Source organism: Parus major, chromosome 3 (genome assembly GCF_001522545.3).
Source record: "Parus major isolate Abel chromosome 3, Parus_major1.1, whole genome shotgun sequence".
Taxonomy (NCBI): Eukaryota; Metazoa; Chordata; class Aves; order Passeriformes; family Paridae; genus Parus; species Parus major.
In genome coordinates, this window is record NC_031770.1 from 25,252,226 (window position 1) to 25,271,262 (window position 19,037).

The following is a 19,037-nucleotide window of genomic DNA, read 5'->3' on the forward strand; positions in this document are numbered from 1 at the left end:
AGCAGCATGTGAAAGCTGCGAGAGACTGCCTCATATATGTATGGAATGAAGAACAGAAATGTGCTTTAATGATCCTTGGAGGGGGGGAGTGGGTGTGTGTGATGCTTAATCACTTCTCTGAGAGTAGAGAATTGAGTGGGGCATTTAAATGCACAATGGGAATGCTTGCAGGGTATGGGATTGTTTTTCCCTGGTTCACTAGGATAAACAAGTGAGGTGCCAGAACTATTTTATGTAGATTTGCAATGTGAGATCTGGCACTGAAGAGCCCACCCAGTTCTGTGGACTCATGAAGTTCAAAATGGAAAGGCTGGTATTTGCTGCAGGTGGTGCTTTCTTCACCTTGCACCAAGCAGTGCATTCACCCACATGGCTGGATCCTTGAATGCCAAAACAAAACATTTACGCAGTGCTTAAGAGGGTAGTACTTAAGAGTTTTAGCAGTTTTTCTAACTTACAGGAAGTAAAGACTGTCTTCAGTTTTAGTTATTGTACATTCAGGTGAATATGAAATTAAGATGGCGTTCTGCTACCTGTGTCCACACTGACTGGTATATCTGGAAAATACTTCTTGTAGTTGTGGAATGTTTTCTTGATACAGAGGTCTGGTCTATGCTAGTCAGAGATCTCCTTCCCTGAGTATGGACCCTTGCATGTGCCAGCTGTTGCTGCACAGCATGCTAGGTCCTGAATTGAATAGGATTTTTTTGGTTTGAGGCTTGTCTTGGTTTGTAGGACAGGTGTCTGCTGAAGAAGGCAGGAGGAGCCTACCTTGGAATGAAAATTCCCTCTGAATTATTATAATTTTGAAATTTAAGGGCTCTCACACAGAGAAATAACAGTTCTTTATTAGTATAAATAAAGTATTTATATTTATTAGTATAAATAAAAAGAGCAAAACTGTAACTTAGTAGGAAAAATAAAATGCAGCAGTAGAAGAATACTGAGTGTCAGAATACAACCTGACACCCTGTTGGTCAGGGTGTAGGCAGCAGTTCAATTAAATGATGGCTGCAGTCCTCCTGAAGTGACAGATACAGTTCTGTTGAAGCAATGATCCTGTAGAAGGGTGTAGTTTTCCTCTGAAGGTCCAGTGGGGTTTAAATGGGTCTGGTCTTCTTCTGGTAATCCAGTGGAAAAGGCTGACTGTGGTGTTCCAAATCTCAGATTTTATCTAGATAGGAATGCTTGGCTCCTCCCCTTGGGTGGAGCATTTTACAATGGGATGATGTCATTTTATCAGTGAGACTCAATGGCCCAATAACAGAAGATATCCCCTGGAGGGAAGATGGAACGTGGAAGAGATGAAGAACACTGCCACACTTGGTTTTAACAGATGGTAATAGAATACATACTTTTGGTTACATCCTGCATTGCATCCTAAGGCAGGGCTTTTTCACAAAATGTGTGCTTTCAGTTCTTTGGTTTCACTTCCAGTGCTCGCATTGATTTTTATACACATTAATGCTGATGGACTGCTAATGGTCTGATGTGGAATCCAGGAACTGTTGGTCAGAAGCAGCCATTGTAAGAGCCTTGGGGTACAATTCAGTACTGGAGAGTGAATCTTTCTGTACAGACTGGAGATATTTGGTATGAACTGAGCTCTTCCAGCAGGAAATTATTTCTCAGGAGCACAACCTGTGTAGGTTTCATCGTGGAATACCTGCCACTAATTTGATACCTGTGAAAAAGCAAATTGTTTGCAGGAAGGCCTATCTTTATGCACTGAGAGAGACAGGGAGGGGGAGTAAATTTATATGGAGTACCATATCTGTGATACTGTGTGTGTAATTCCTTCAGGTGGGGAAGCTGAGGCACTGTGAAAAACTGTACATCCTATACCACCTATAGTATGGCAATAGGTGTGCTCATGCAGTGACAGCTGTTTGCTGACAGCCCCTTCCAATTAATTCTTCCACAGTAGGAAGTGCTTTGTGCTCAACAGACTAAAACCTGTTCCGCAGATTCCTATTCAGTGGATGTAAATTGTTGTCAGAGATGAGCCCTGGCAAAGGCCGACGTATCTGGTGGGGTGCTGTCTTTTTGGTAACGCAAAGGATGGATGCAGTAGTGATGTAGTGTGATGCCATTTTGTTTTAATTCTCCTTGGCTTCCTGTTGGGCTGCCTGGCTGTGCCATCTGTATTGTAGATCTCCCACTTCAGGGATGTTTCAGTAACACAAGGTCACTCTTGAGTTACAGTCATCTAGACTTCAGGTCTGCCAGGATTTAATACTGTGCTGAACCTCTCCAGCTCATACAAGGGGAAGAGCAAGGTCTAGGTCTCTTGCTGGGAAAGGTTTTGAGGAGTAGGCTGGAAAAGAAAATCCTTTGGAAGTTGTCATCCTCTAGTACAGAAATGAGGCAGATGAATGCCAAAAGGGGAAGAGTGTAAATTGAAAAGAGCACAATTAATGTGAGTGAGCTTCCTTCTGGAGAGGCAACAAACCTGAAGTTTGTTTTTCTATGGATTGTATGGAGTGTTTGACCCTCTGTGGGGGAAGCATCCAAACAGAGTTAGCGCTGCATTCTCTTGTTCTTGTAGCTATGATAGCAGCAGGAATTAGTGGATAATCGTTTTCATGAAAAATCGTGGGAGAAGCCAGCCTTGCTGATCAACCATTGAGGGCAGGGGCCGGGTGCTGCCTTCTCCTGAAACCTACCCCTGAAATTTCATGTGAGCCAAGCAGTAGCTAATTACAGCGTTTATAATGACATTAACCTTTAATCACATAGTCCATTAGTGGACTAAGAGCATTAAAAATGTAAAAAAACCCCCACCAAACCCTGTGTACAGTGTCCTGGGCAATTATGTTTTACCACCCCCAGGACTTCAGGCTGATGGCAGAAACTTCAGACATGTTCATGGTAAAAGATACTATGTCAGAAACTTGTTCCCCTAGACCTTCTCTCTCTTGACAGCTGCAGTCCAGGTCAAGGGAAGATTTTCTTAGTGCTGGGTGAAAGATAGCTTTAAAGGTCAGATTATCCATCAGTCTTGTGGGAGCTGCTGAGGTAAAGCTGCTGCTAAGGTGTCTGCCTTTTTTACATACCTGTAAATCTGGCCCTGATTCTGTAAATAATGATGTTATATTTAAAGTGCATTATGTCAGACTGGTTCCAGTGGCAACAAACCTTTTAATGAAAAAGCATAAAGCAAGAGAACTTTTTAACAATAAATGTCTTCCTACACTTAACACATTGGGGTGCATAATCACCCCTCTGCATGGTTTTTGGTGGTAATATGTGTGGTATTGAGGAACTGGCAAGCTACTTGGCATTTGCAGAGCATCAAACAGTAGATGACTAAGTCAGTCAGTGCATCTAAATAATTATATATAAGAAATACTTGTGAAAATTAACCCCTCCATCTTATAGAAATAACCATGGCAATCTGTGTGGAGATAGCAGCTATTACTGCCCACATACAGATTGGTTTTGTTTCCCTACCTAACCCTGAGGTAAACAGAGTAACTGGCACAGAATATAAAGTGTTTTCTTTACTATTTAATGCTTTTCAGTGGATTCTGCTAACACAGTTGAACTGGCTAGTTACTCCTGCTAAACTAAAATAGCTCAGGAGGGAACCATTTCAGAATTGCTTTAGAGCAAGCCAGATGCATAATGCCTGCATACATAAAATATATTTTAAAAGGAAAAAGTTAAAGCTCAGTGGGAATTGTTGGTGATCTACCTTTCTAAGATGAAGTTTACTTTATTCCTTTATCAAATAATTTTAAGGCAAGCAACTCCTCAGGATGAGGAGAGGAAAAAAAATAGGTCTGTAATAACAAAATACCTGTGTGGGTTTATTTTTAGTCTGTGAGGAAAATCATACAGAAGACAATACCAGATTCTTGGGTTTGTTCTCCTGGGCCTGTGGTAGTTGATCATCCAGACCTGTTTTAAGCTCCTTGGCTGTATATTTTCTTCTAGCTTTCTAGAGGAACTTTTAGGATTTAAGGCCCAGATGCCTACCCTAAGTGTACCTGTGTTCCACTGGTACCTGCTTGCGCTTCAGCTCTTCTCAGGGAGCAGCGTGGACCTGGTGTGAGATGTGACTGCAGTGTGGCTGTGAGCCTGCTCAGTCCAACTCTACAGACTGTGTGTTCACCAGCACTGCCACTTGGTAATTTCCAGCATGCCTTATGTTCTGTTTCAACCCCACAGTGATTGTGTCACTGGATCTTTTCATGCTCTACAGCCAGCGGAGATGGCACACGTGGATTCATCTATCCATGGCCTCCACCCTTGCATGCTGCATTTATCTACCAGAGCGCTATAATCCTTCTCTTTTCAGCCAGACACTTGGCCATTAAGACATGGTCTGCCCTACTTAAGGCATAAATAAGCCTTTAATGTTACTTGGGGATTACATAGGACACGAGGGGCTCTTTTGAAGGCACGGCTTTTGTACAGTGGGATTCACAGAGCAGGCTGCTCCTGCAAGATACTCGAATGAGGGGAAAGTAATGGTTTCCAAACGATGCGTACAGAGAGCAGTGGCAACTTCTGACTGGTGAGACACTAAATTGGCCTTTATCAGTTGTAAAACTGAGTGTGCCAAGGATAAGCTGCCTCTGTCCCTAGAACAAATAAACCTGTCCACACAGGAAATAATCATTAGAAAGTTTACTGGCTTAAAGAAAAGAGATGGGAGGGAGCTGAAACACTCACTTGGATCTAGTTTCCCCTTTCCAATTCCAGCAGTAATACTCGGCACCTGACTGTCCTGAGTCTCCTTGGCTTATGTGACCCATGCATCTGTGGCATATGGCTGTGTTTTGGCCATCATTTGCTCTTGCTCTGACTTGCTTTGCTGTTCTTGGGTGACTGAGAGAGCTTTTGTGTATGCAGGAAGACTTTGGCACTTTTAAACCTCTGAGTTTGGCGGGGAAAAAAGCAAGTTGGGGAGTACCAAGTCTTGAGGTGTATTTGATGCAGTCTAAAAATAATCAGTATTTACACATTCTCTACTTTAATTGCAAGTTAAGTCATTGAAACAAAGCAATTGAAATGGAGTGAGAAGTCACTGGCATTGCACTGAATACAAGTGTATGCCCTGAGTGCACAGTGCCTGTCTGGAAACTTTTACAGCTTACTGATATGATGATGTTAAGACTGTAGAGTCATTAAATGCAAGTGAAACTGTGTCAAATATTTCGAATAAATCACTTCTGGATTTCCTGGCAATACTGAATCACAGGCACTGACACTACAGCTGTTATCTCGGATGCTTCCACAGCTGCCTGACACTGCACAGGCTGAGGTTGCTGTCAGGCACTGCTGTTAAGAAGAGGAAGGATTAAATCTGTCAGCATCAAATACCTGTTCTTAGCTCAGCTACTGAAGAAATAACACATTTTTGAGTAATTTGAATATTGCATGCTGTATTTTTTACAGTCTGTAGTTTATAAACTTCTTTCACAGCTTGAGGCAAACATCATAAACACTTTTTTTGAATCACAACCCAGCCTTGTCTCCACTGCAGTTGTCCATGAGTTTCCGTAGGATCCTGACCCTATGGTCAGAGGTAGGAGTTAACTTTTTCAAATGATAGGGCAGCTCCTTTGCAATATTCTTTGTGTGTCCTTTGGTGTGCTGGGCAGGGGGCATTGGTGGGAAGGGATGTCTTGATGCTGACTTCAGGCACTTGGGGCTTAGGGCACACAGATGTGTACAAATGTGCATGTTTGTGCAGACTTTGCTTTTTCCTGCCTAGAGTAGTAGAAAAGGAGGGAAAGAGGGAGAAGGGAAAGGTTCTTTTCAGCATTTCTCTTTTTTCCCCCTTTTTTCCTTTTTTTTTTTTTTTTTTTTTTTTTTTTCCCTTTTAATGGGGGGATGGATTTTAATAGTGGGCAATGGATTTTTTTCTCTTGAATTTTGCTTGTGCCTGTGGAGAACTATCCTGTCCTGCCCCGGGGCTGGTTCTGGGGGGAGCAATCCACCCCATGTACCTGCTGTGAGTCACTGGATCGGTATGTACCACAGCAGTTGTTAGTGCTTGGGAGTTGGGGGTGGGCTGGGGTGGGTTATCTAAACTGAAAAAGACACAACCAGCCTTTGAATCTTTTCTTATTAGTTTGTGGTGTGTTTGGGCCAGTGGTTGCCAACCTTCATTCTCTTGCTGTTCATATTTAAATTACCCATATTCGGATTGCTTCAGGCAAGGGAGACTAGGACCAGTTTGGAAAGCTGCATAGTGGTAAAAACCTGAATTTCCCCCTCCTATCATAAGGAAGAGAAATGTGGTGTACTGGAGAGAGCAAGAGTAAACATAACTGTTCTCAGCTGATACCAACAATAGCTTTTTCTTCCCAGCAGAACTGTCCTTTCTTATAGCATTTTGTTATCTTGCTGAAGATGATGAATATGCAGTAAATTGTGAGCACTTTGACCTTTTTGTCCCTTTTTGAACTTTGACCAGTTGGTCAGGATTGATTATCAACCCAGAGTAGCTAATTGCACTGCTTCTCATTCCACTGAACAAAGGTGCTGTGGCCAGTCTCCAGGACAAGAACTTTCAAGTAAAACAGTTGAGGTGAAAGCTAAGAGCTTACCTATGGAGCTGAGTGAGAAGGGAGGTGTGGAGAACAATGGATTTGTTCAAAATGAGGCTTTTGAGGACAAGGAGATGGATACCAGTAGCCAAGAAGAAATGTCAAAAAAGTGCAGTGTTGATGTGGACCTGGTGGTTGTAGAGGACACAGTGCTGAAGCCTTATGCTGGGATGCCCAAGGAAGTCTTGCTGCAGTTCTCCAGCCAAGCCCGCTACAGAGTCACCAGGGAGATCCTCTTCTGGCTCATAATTGCTGGTTCTGTGGCACTTGTGTGCACTACGATTGCCATCATTGCTCTCTCTCCAAAGTGCCTTGACTGGTGGCAAGCTAGTCCTATTTACCAGATCTATCCTCGTTCCTTCAAGGACAGCAACATGGATGGGAATGGGGATCTGAAAGGTGGGTCAGTTTTCGTTCTTGCTGTGTAACAGTTGTGTGTGGATGTGTGTATATAAAAAAAAAAAAAACAAAAAACAGCGTAAGAGTACAGTCCAGTAGACGAAGCCACCTTTATGGAGAGAAGTAAGAAAAGTCAGGCAACATAAATAGCAACTCATGTTGTTGTGAATAAATCCAAGAGCTGCTTGCTCAAGTTAAGTCTAAGCAGGGAATTAGAAAGGAGATTGAGATGGTGCTGGGAGCAAGCAGCAGCACAGCTGCTACCACAGTCAGACTGAGGCCAGTTAGAAGGATGAAAGGTGCTGAGAACCTGGTCGTGTTTGGTGGCTGCTCTTCTTAAGGAAAACCAAATCTGACAATGAGGGGAGAAGGATGTGTTGTTTTCTTCATGGTCTAGGTGTTATCAGCTCATAAGAATGAGTGGAGATGGGGCCCCTGGTAGCAAGGAACCAATGCCACTTATCAGGGAGCTGAGACTGCCCTGCAGAAAGGCAAGGCTCAAAATGGACAATGCATTTCTAAACAAGGAATGATAGCCACACTGTACAGTACTGGCAAGTGAAGGGAAGAAGCTACTTCTGTAGTTGCATACCACAATAACATGTCAGAAAGATAAAGGAACCTTTGTACAAACAGAAATCTTCTGTCTTTCCTGAAAAAATGATGTCCTTTCCTTTTTAAATAGGTATCCAGGAAAAACTGGACCATATTACATATTTGAATATAAAAACCATCTGGATCACCTCTTTCTTTAAGTCTCCTTTAAAAGACCTTGGATATGGAGCTGAAGATTTCTATGACATTGATCCCATTTTTGGATCAATGAGAGATTTTGAGAATCTGATTGCAGCCATACATGACAAAGGTAAGCTGCACCTCCAGACAAAGTAACTCTATTGAGAAGATGGACCTTACATGTGCATTTGTCAGTCTCCCTGTGGTGGCATTGAGCAGGAGCAGATGGAGGTTCCAGCAAAGGCTACAAGGCGGCTCCACAGCAACGTGAGCTCCGTGATTGCTGTTTCCTGCCCTTTGGCTCTGGAGCAGTGCTGAAAGCAGGACAGAGGGCACAGGGAGCTACAGCAGCAGCACAGGGTGGCAGCATGTCCTCTGCAAGGAGGATGTTTGTGGGTGGTGGGCTGGCACCTGTCCATGCCCCCTGAGGCCTATCTTATGGGCGTTACGGGATCGAGCTGAGGCGCAGTTCTGTCTGACTGAACATGAGGGAACACACGCTTCCTTCCTGACCTTGCATCCTTGCTTTTGTGCTTTTATGCCTCAGACCAAATGTTTGCTCAGGTGTTTCTTCTTGCAGCTGTTGAGCTCAACAGAAAATGGTTTGCCAGTCTGAAAATATTTGAGGTTTCAATAAAACATCTGGTCTTTAGGCAGGGTGATGAAGAATGTGTGTTCACTGATGCTAGACTGGTAAAGTGCCTTTCTCACCTGGGAGGTGTGAGACAGATGATGAAGTCAGAGTTAGTGAAAGTGGCTCATAATAACAGAAATCTGTTCTGATTTTTTTCTTCACCCTTCTTTCCCTCCCAAGCTGTGTTCCAGCTACTTGCAAACACCAATCAGGTCTAACTGTTTTGGTAGACTGGTACTTTTTATGGTTTTTTGGGGTTTTTTTGCCCCTCTACCAGACCTCTGGCATGGAAGAAGCCCAAATACCTCTGATACTGCATTTAGAAAAAATATGAATGTTGTCTTAAAAGGCTAAATGTAATGTAATTTGGGGGCTGGGGGGGTTGATGAATTTTTTTATGTTTTGTTTTTATTTTTAAGGGCTAAAGGTGATAATGGATTTAATACCAAACCACACAAGCGACAAACACCGGTGGTTTCAGCTGAGCCGCAATCGGACTGGCAAATACACAGACTACTACATCTGGCAGGACTGCATGCAGGCTTCTGGCTCAGTCATCCCTCCCAACAACTGGGTAAACATGGGAAGGGACACATGCACATCCCAAGCTGGATGCCACAGAGCAAAAGAAGCTGTAATATGATTATCCCAGTGTACATGGGGTTATAAATGACTGGTGAGAGGTACAAACTGATGTTACTACATGAGTTAGTGCAGATTAAAATTTAAACCAGGTTGGGGGATGACTGGAAAAGTTCCTACTTCAACTGGAATTTTAAAAATTACTTTTGTTTCTTCACCTCAGTGTAAAACCTTCATTCATGAAACAAACACCAAATTTAAAAAAGAAAAAGGTTGTGCACAAGTTGTTCACATATGCCCCCTTCTGTGTATGGGTATTCTGTTCTAGAAACTGCATGTCACGTCCTCTGAAGTGATAGTTGGTGGAGATGGAAACAAAACAATGTGATCTTGGCTTTTTTCCTTTTTTTCTGGAAAGTGATCAGGCCAGAAAGTGTGTTGCCTGTTTCAAATAGATTTACTTAAGATTTGAACTGGTGGGTACCTGATTAGGAACTTGTATAGTCCAAAAACTCAGGGTGGAATTAATACTTGGTACAAATTTGTATAATTTCTTTTTAAACTTAAGACTCTTAAGAACTATCTTAGCTTTTGGAATATTTTATTACAGAGATGGTGATAAAGTTTAACATTTTTAATGTGCATTGGCCCTTCAAAGGGATAATACTAAACTGCAGAAAGCTCTAAGTTAACTAAAGCTATTTTTAATAAGTTTTAGGAGAAGTAATTCCAAAATAAATGTTCCCGCTCATGTTTTCCCCTCTATTCCAGATAATTCCTAATGAAAGTTAACTTAATAAAAAAAATCTTCAAAATTCACAGCACGGAACAAGAAATACATGTGGCAAAGCACAACTAAAGGGAGAGCAACTAGTGGCAAAAAGAAATTAAAATCATAGATACCAAAATCTGTTCAAAATGTAGTCCACTGATTAGGCATTTTGTGCTTTTTTATTCTTGTAATGCCCCACATTTTGATGTATGCATAGAAGGAACTATATATTAAGTTAGTAGCTCTGACTGTCTCTCTCCCTTGGCTGAGCAGGTGAGTGTCTTTGGGGATTCCAGCTGGCAGTTTGACGATGTGAGAAAGCAATGTTATTTCCATCAGTTTGGGAAGGAACAGCCAGACTTGAATTTTCGCAACCCTGCTGTCCAACAAGAAATCCATGTAAGCATGAAACCGACTGCTGCTGAGCCAACAGCAGACCACCTCTTGCACTGAAGCCTCTGCAGAACTGATTTATTCAAGTGCAGAGAAGTTTTTATCTCTGTTGATACAAATAGTTGTTAATTGCCCAGTCAAATGGAGGGATGGCACCTTGTTTAGCAAAGAGATGTTTGCATATTCGGGAAAGCAGAGGCAGTGCTGATTTGAATTACAAGGAGGCCCTGGGCTTGTGGATAAGGGGGAGATAGTGAGTTTCGATCTGTCTGCATATCTGATGACTTTCCAGGGAGAAAATGAGTGTTTTCACTGCGAGACTGGTGGTGATGGTACTGCTTGCACTGTTTCCTAGCAGACCGAGGAATGCAGAATGTTGAATTCATTACAATATGGGGATGTAGGACTGAATATGGGGAGCCTGACATGACAACAGCTGATTCTTTTTACCCCTTTCATTAGTTATCCCTCAGCAGGTAGTACAGCTACTTAATGTGTTTGATTGAATCCTTAAGCGTTCGCTACTTTGTACTTTTGAATTGTGCCGCGTTTCTTTGGTGCTGGTCTTCATTGCTGCCCAGTCCTCCCGGGATGGTCTCTCTGGGGCCTCTCCCCCCACCACGTAGGTACTGCAAACAAAACACCTCTGGCCATACCTTTTAACTCAAGCACACAATGAGACTGCTTTTGAGACTGATCCTTGAAGAACACTACCAGTAACCTCCCTGTGTCTTCATACTTCCCTTAATGCCACATCTTGCCATTTGCACATTTCCATCCCCTCCCCCCAATAGCACTGCACATGCTTTTTAACGATCTCGGCTAATTACTTTTTAGAATGGTACCTGGATTATTGAAACTCCAGTACCTCAAAAAAATAAAAAGCTGGGAAGTTTGTCTTGGTAACACCAACCTTTGGTAAATGTGTATAAACATCATGTTAAAGAATAATTTTTGTCGAGTATTTTAATTCAAAATCCTGTTCCAGAAGATTAGGAGGACTGAGCAGGAAGCAAATGGACTTTTGCAGAGAAGCTAAAGTCTTTGGTTCAGCAGCACAAGGGCACCTCAGAATAGCCAGACTCAGCAACCAGCATGTTGTGGTTTTCATGTGTAAATGATGTAGATTGGTGCCAGTGAGAACCATGTCAATGCTTGATGGTGGCAGTGCTGATACCCAGGTTTGCTTTTGTGCTGAGCACAGGCATAAGCATGAACATTTTTGGGTAGATTCAGTATTGGACAGACACCATAATGAGAGCTGCTGCTTTCAGAATGGCGCTAGGAGAAAGTGCAGCTCAGTGAGGCAGTCTTTATTTGCCAAACTAAAACCTGTAAAGCTTGTGTGAGGATTAATTCTACTCCAGCCTGTTCAGACAAGTGTACTTCATATGTTTTAAAAAGGCAAGTCAATAGACATCTTCTAAAAGAATATGAAAAAAGGTTTTTTCCTCAGATGAAGACAAGTATCACAACTAAAAGGACATTTGCAGAAACCACTCAAGAGGGACTGAACTTTGGACTTTTTTGTTAAAACTAGGGCAATTAAAACTGTAGTAATACAGTTAGTGAAGTATGATATAATTTTACTAATAGTGATTAATATTAGAATTTGACAGTGAAACTTCAATAGAATTTGTAATTGTTGGATTATAATTTCTCATGTTCCTGCAAATCAACAAATAGGTCTGAAAATAAAATAAAAGAATTACATCAGTCAAATAAGAGAGAAGAAATGTTTTAAGAGCTCTATTGTGTAAATGAAAATTAGTGGCACAAGGTTTGTGCAGAACAACATATTCCTGCATATTTGAATCAATGTGCAGCCATGATGAGTGCATTCATCAACAGCATCACTTAGTATGAGCCCAACTGTGTTGATGGATGGATTAGAAACTGCTTTTAGTGAGTCATGCCCTGGCTTTGATCTCCTGAATTATGGGAGAAGTTAGAGACCCATCTTTTTTGTATGAATGAAATAGTAAGACATACTTTATTTAGCTATTGATTTGACCTTAGATCAACATGATTAACTTTAGCTTCTAGAAGAATTTGAAGTACAAATCAAAAAATGAATTGTTGTGTATTAACACCTCCTTACAAGTTTTGTTTTCTTTTTAAGAGTATACTATTTTAAATGGGAAGGGCTTGCTCAGACTTTTCAATTTTTTGCTTTTGTCCAGGATATTATAAAATTTTGGCTTGGCAAAGGAGTGGATGGGTTTAGTTTTGGTGCCGTTAAATTTCTCTTAGAAGCAACACATCTCCGAGATGAGCCTCGAGTGGACAAGTCTGGGAAGGGAGTAAGTTCTGTCTTTGCTTTCTTTCCTGCATTTCCTATGGAGACAAGAATGCCTGGTTTGACTCTTTTGGGTCTTAATTGTGGCTGTAGGAAAATCAGGACAGCCTTGGAAGGCAGGTGGGTCCTGGGCACTCTGCACAAAGAAGCCCTGGTAAGAACTGGAGCATAACTAAAAAACACTGGTATATGCCATGTGTCACAATGAGAGGTGACCAGACACATTCACTGTTTTTATGTTACTTTTGCTCTGATAGTGAACCTGGTGATGTTCCCAGGTAGTGCCTGCACTAAGACACTATTCTCCTGTGGAGCTGGGGATCACAGACAGCTGGCCAGCTCCAACATGGTGGTGGTGCTGTGTTATTGTATCAAGGCACTGCCCATCTTTCAAGCCTAGTCTGAGGCCACGGCACCTGCTCTGCTTGCTGCTTCAGCTGGACTCTGTTGGTTAGTGCTGTGGGTGGGCTTTTTCTGCTGAAGGATGGGATCCAAAATTATCAGTCCTCTGCTGCTTCAGAGTTCCTCAAGTGCAGTTCAGCACTATGCTGTTAGTATTAGCATGCTGAACTCATTTCAGTAGAAATTCATGAACTGGTGCATTGTCTCAGGAAAGAATGGGAAGAAGTTGGAGAATTTGGAAACCTAAAACATTGGTGAACTAATGTGAAGTACTATACCCTGCTTTAAGGAAAGTATCACAGCCTATTCCCAGCTCTACCATGACTACACCACCACGCAGGTTGGTTTGCATGACATCATCCGCAGCTTCCGTCACACCATGAATGAGTTCAGCAGAGAGCCTGGCAGATACAGGTAACCAGCACAGCTGGCCAGTTTTTTCTGATATTAATTTCTCTCTTGCTAGCAATAAAATGTTTTTTTAATAACATAATATACCACAGAAATGCAAATCCTCTGGTGCAGGTAGTAGTACATAGGCTATACTGTCTCTTCCCGAGACTATGCAGAAAGGAATTGGCCGTTAGTTCTGCTCCATCTATGGACTATATAAAGCTAAGCAGAAAAGGAAACCATTCTAATCACAGAGATACTAATTTATCAAGCCTGTGCCTGATTTATTCTTTATTTTTAATAGTGCAGTTAGAGTGAGACACACAGTCAGGGAGTGTTAAAATCACAGAATGGTTGAATTTGGAAGGGACCTCCTGAAGTTCTCTGGTCCAAACCCCCTGCTTTTTAGGGCCATCTGGAGCCAGTTGCCCAGGAACTTGTCCAGGTGGCGTTTGAACATTTCCAGTAATGGAGATTCTACAACCTCCCTAGAAAACCAGTGCCAGGGCTCAGTCACCCTGACTGGTGGAAGTTTCCTGATGTTGATTGGGAAAGACTTTTCCTGTGTTTCAGTTTGTGCCCATTGCCTCTGGCCCCGGCACTGGGCACCACTGAAGAGAGCCTGGCTCTGTCACCTTTGTGCCTTCCCTTCCATACATGGACGAGATCCCCCTGGGGCTTCCCTTCCCCAGGCTATACAGCCCACCTTGCAGTCTTTCCTCCTGGGAGAGTTTCAGTCCCTAATGGCCTTAGTGGCAGCCTACTGGGGATTACCTCCCTCACTCCTGGCAGCACTCCTCCTAATGCAGCCCAGGATACCATGAGCCACCTGCAAGGGCATGTTGATGGCTCATGGTCAACCTGGGGGACCCCCAGGTCCTCTTCTGTGAAGGAAAGCATGGGAATTGCTGGAATGGAGTGTGTGGGCATGGATTCAGAAAGATAAAACTTCAGTCAGATACTTCAGCCTTGTGTTGACTCTTGTAGATTTTTCTCCAGCAATTTTCAAGAAGTATTTCTCCTTGATTCTTTGTCTGCCTTACAAAATATTTTATCTTTCTAATTTTTTAAAAATATTCATATTATTTTTTAATCTTAATCTTTTTTTGATGGGGAGGGGGAAATGAACATAATTCTTAATGCTCTGTGTGCAACCATTTCTAGCTTTATTCTGTTCTGTATAACCAAAAAGAAGCCAAAAAAACTATTTGTGTACTTTTTTTAGATTTATGGGTTCGGATGATAATGAAAAGGAAGACATTGGAGCAACAATGATGTATTATGGAACGACTTTTATCCAAGAAGCAGATTTTCCCTTCAATTTCAACCTAATTAACATGAAAAATCTATCGGGCAACAGTATTTTTGAAGCTGTCGACTCATGGATGAAAAACATGCCTGCAGGAAAATGGCCAAACTGGGCAGTAAGAGTTCTAGGCCAGCTCTTATAGGAAGGGCTTGTTCCTGTAGGTGACAGAAACCACACACACAAACATACTGATTTCAGTGGGATCAGCTGCAGCCTGGGCCTGCAGCTGAGCTACAGTTGCTGTCCTTGTGAAAACTCTCAGCTGTTGTAGTTGGAGTATTTGGCACTGTCTGGCTGTCCTGCTGGAGAGCTTCAATAACAGTTCCACACCCCATGCAAGGACGACAGAAAGGAATTTATGATCATGTCTCTCCCTCAGTGGCTTCAATGGCCAAATCACCAGTGAGAATGGAATTGGCATAATTATCTTATGACCATAAACTGACTCACTGCAATGGATTCTGGAACCAACACAGAGCAGAGCAGGCAGTAGATGGCAGTTAACTTAAAACATTGCTCCTCTTTTTCCTAGGAAGCATATTTGGGATGTGCAAAGGATCTTTTCAAAGCAAGCAGAGCAGTCCTCACACAGCAGAGAAAATAGCAGAGAACTGTAAGCAGGGACAGTTGTTGTCATCTCTTCCTCACTTCTACCTGATATGCTGCTGGCAGGACTTCTGAGTGTTAATTTTTTGGGACAGAGGTTTGTAATGGCATCAAGATAAAGATAATGGACCTCACAGCCCTGAAAGGGAAAGATAAAACCCCAAAACATTTACTGTCATATTAAATTAGTTAATCAATTTCACATATGCATGAAATTTTATAATGTTTGTTTAACAGAATGATGTTTTCTTCAGGTTGGAAGCCCTAACGCTGCTCGGATTTCAACTCGGATTGGGAAGGAGTACATCAATGTCATGAACATGCTGCTTTTAACCCTCCCTGGCACTCCTGTAACTTACTATGGTGAAGAAATAGGCATGGAGAACATTGCATCAGAAAATGTAAGTGAAAAGCATGTAAACTCTGGTCCTCTTGATGTTTAATTCCAAGTAAGAGAACATTCCAAAACACAAGAACTTTTGTTTTGTTAACCAAACTCAGTCTTTCTCACTGTTTAAATTGTTTTCTGTGTCCTTCATGGCAAACCTCTGTACAGCATGTGGAATTGGCCAGGCCAGAAACAAGAACCAAGGCCTTGATGTGTGTCTGAACTGGTAGACTTCAGTTATGGATGCTGATTTCTGTCTTTCTCTGGATCAGTCTTGCATGGTTTCCAGCAATGTTTCTTCACCAGAAAGGACAGCAAGTGCCAACACAGGGTCTGGCCAGGGTTAGGAGAAGTGTGCTGCAGATATATGAGGGAAGAGGCACTGAGCTGTCTCCTTCCTCCCATGGAAGTGCCCTCATCATTATGTCAGAGTCCATTATTTCCTGGCTGTTATTTAAAGGAAATCATGGTTATGATTCTGTCCATGGCTGTCATGAGTGTGCCCAAGCTCAGAAAAAGGGATTGGCATGAAGGGAGGAGGCTGCCTGGTGGCAAGCAGAAATGGCTTTTGGTCATCATGCATAGTCTGTCCCAAAAGGGAATGGCTCATCTCTGCCTCTCCTGACCATATTCGAATACCATATGAACATGGTCCTATGGCAGATGTTGCTTTCCCTGTGGAAAGGCTCTGTTAGGGAATGAGGCAGCCTCTGTCAATGTTAGAAATGGCATTGACTAGCTTTGTATCAAAGGGAAAGAGGTACTTGAAGCACAGGATCATCTCCAGATTTGTCTGATTCAGATGTGAGGAAGTGATTCTCTGATTTAAAAGGAAATCTCATTTCCTCTGAGAAACCCCTAAGTCAAAGTATCTCCTGCATTTTCTTGCTGCTGCTGATTACTGCTGATAGAGTGATTCTCTTAAGAAAAGTGGCTCACTCTGAGCTCCTCAGGGTTCACTCTCTTTTAGTGGCTACCCTGTGGTTCAGGGCTTTGGAACAAATGCAAACCCACCCTTCACTCAGTCTGGAGAGGAAGGTTCTCTGATTAATGGGTGTCTTAGGAAGATGGAGAGTATTTGTTCAGGATGATATAGGCTTTAGACCCAGCATTTCAAACACTTCAGGAGACACTGAAAGAGGTAAAGATGAGAGGCAGTGTTAACAGTGTTGAAGACTCAGGATTTTTTTCCCCTGCTTTTCAGAATATGCTAAAAAGGAGAAACCCATTATTTATAATGTCACAAAGCAAAGTGACAATTTCTTTTGTTAGGCTGCTGCTCTGACAGATTGTATTGAAAAGTGTCCTTTATATGAAAAACAGTTTTCATGGAAAACAAACACTCAAAGTATGTGCAAAATATTTTATGCCCTCTTATATCATTAAATTTAAGTGTCAGATCTTTTGGCAGCTCTTCAGTAACAATGAGGAAGCTTTTTCAGAATTTTTCTGAATTCTTCAAAATGAGAACTTCAGACTTTTTTTACATCGACACTTTTTAATCAGATAAAAGCTGGTTTTCAATAGTTTTGCACTTGGAAGTAATAATTTTACCTTTCTAGCACAAACAGTCCTGTCAAAATTGTACCCCTTGCAAATGCAAGCTTGAAGAGTTCTGGGGTGAAAAGCGTAATACTTACAAAAGAACAGACACTGAACAGCAGTTACCTGTTGTTTACTGTTATTTTAACGACATCTTTTCTAAGGACTCATTACCTCACATATTCACTCTCTGCATGTCTAGATATTTAACAGAATATCCTGGCTGTCATCAGTAAACTTTTATCCAACCATCTGTTGCAAAGAACGACAACTCTAGTAAGAGTTATTTGGGAATTCCACGTTTTACCCAGCAATGCTGTATCTGAGATGATCCCCTCCATTTCAGGATCTTAGAAACTCCTTAGATTTGGACCACAATTGCATCCTCAATTAATTTTAACTTAAACCAAAGAAAGCAATACTGAAGGAGGATAATTTGGGAAATGTGAGAACATGTTATTCAAAGAATAATTTTTAATATGGTAATCACCACTTTATTTTCTAGGCAACCCTCCCAGAGAAATCCCCCATGCAATGGGATGGAAAAGTTAATGCTGGTTTTACAGAAGGCAACAGCAGCTGGTTACCTGTTAACTCCAACTACCAAAGTGTAAATGTGGAAGTAGGTATCTACATGTGTGACAAACTAATGGTCTCAAAATATTTTAACGTATCTATTTTGCTCTGGTTTCCTTTTAGTAGTGAGCATTGGCAGCAGGAACAAACTCAAGGGAAAAAAGCACTGAATCCTGACGAGTTTTATTAGAAAAGGAAATCCTTGCACAAGGAGCCTACTTCATCTATATTCATTAAAGCATAGCAGCTACAATTATGATGTCGATGGGGCAATTTGGCTCTTTAATGTCCTTTTAATCCTTTTGATATTAAATTGAAAATTGATCTCTTTTTCCCCATTTCTATTGCTATAGAAAGCACTGGCTTTGTAACAAGAACTTGACATAGACCAACTCTAACGTATGTAGAGCAGTGAATCAAACAGATTTTGCTGACTTACAGTGCTGACCAAAATTGAAGGCAGGAAAAAAAAAAAAATCTAAGATAGCAGAAATATAAAACATGAAATAAACCCTGTGACTGCAGTAGACTGGACTCAATGAAAAAGATTCAGTGTCAAGGTTTGAATGGCTGTGGCTTTCTCCTGGATCAACAGTACTGAAAGGAAGCTGTGGGAGGAAGCAATTGCACTACTGCTGGGGAACTGTTATGCTTAATGAACTCTGTGTCTGCCACTCCACACGTGCCAAGGAAGTGCATGAGAAAAAGCAGTTTTTCAGTGAAATTTGTAGACAGATTTGAGGGGGATAATTGTCGGCACAGAATTCTGATAGGTGTGTTCTTAGCAGCCTGAGTGGGTGTGAGAGGGAAGCTGTATTTCTTCCTTGAGGTGTCAAGAACTGACCCTTTTGGTGCTGTTGCAGATCCAGAGCACCTGGTCCAACTCAACCCTGAGTTTGTACAGAGCACTGACTTCGCTGCGGAACAATGAGCTCCCCATGAATCGAGGGTGGATGTGCTACATCTGGAATGACAGTAACGTGTTTGTGTTTGTGAGGGAGCTGGATGGGTTAGACAGAGTCTTCATGATGGTGCTCAACTTTGGCCAGCAAGTGACAATAGACCTGAGGGCCATAGCTCCCAACCTTCCCTCTGAAGCTGTAATAAGACTCAGTACTCATTTTAGCAATGCTGGTAAAGTGGTCAATACCAAACTAATTAAAACTGAAATGGGAGAAGGCCTGGTCCTTGAATATAAAACAGCAAAGCCTGTTCATACTATGGAAGCTTTTCAAGGGAAGTGTTTTGTGGCAGAAAAAGCTTGTTATTCCAAGGTCCTCAATTTACTCTACATGAACTGTTAAGTAGAGGAATAGAATACCTATGCTTTAATGTTAATTTAGAAGATACTAGTTTCTGGGAAATGCTAAAAATACTCATTTTTCCTTGGCTTTTAAAATTTTGTGTACAAAATAAATGTCCTGAAAAAATCAGATAGATAATT

At 41.8% G+C, this 19,037-nt stretch overlaps 1 protein-coding gene across 1 annotated transcript; it reads left to right on the forward strand.

The window, feature by feature from the left end:
* Positions 1–6,065: 6,065 nt before the first annotated feature.
* Positions 6,066–19,028, forward strand: SLC3A1 (solute carrier family 3 member 1). The gene is made up of 11 exons (XM_033513331.1): positions 6,066–6,387; positions 6,496–6,962; positions 7,648–7,827; positions 8,751–8,905; positions 9,959–10,084; positions 12,262–12,381; positions 13,069–13,193; positions 14,398–14,596; positions 15,342–15,488; positions 17,523–17,639; positions 18,457–19,028. Exons 2-11 carry the CDS (start codon positions 6,566–6,568, stop codon positions 18,895–18,897), a joined length of 2,007 nt encoding a protein of 668 aa, XP_033369222.1. The 5' UTR covers positions 6,066–6,387; positions 6,496–6,565; the 3' UTR covers positions 18,898–19,028.
* The last annotated feature ends 9 nt before the right edge of the window (positions 19,029–19,037 follow it).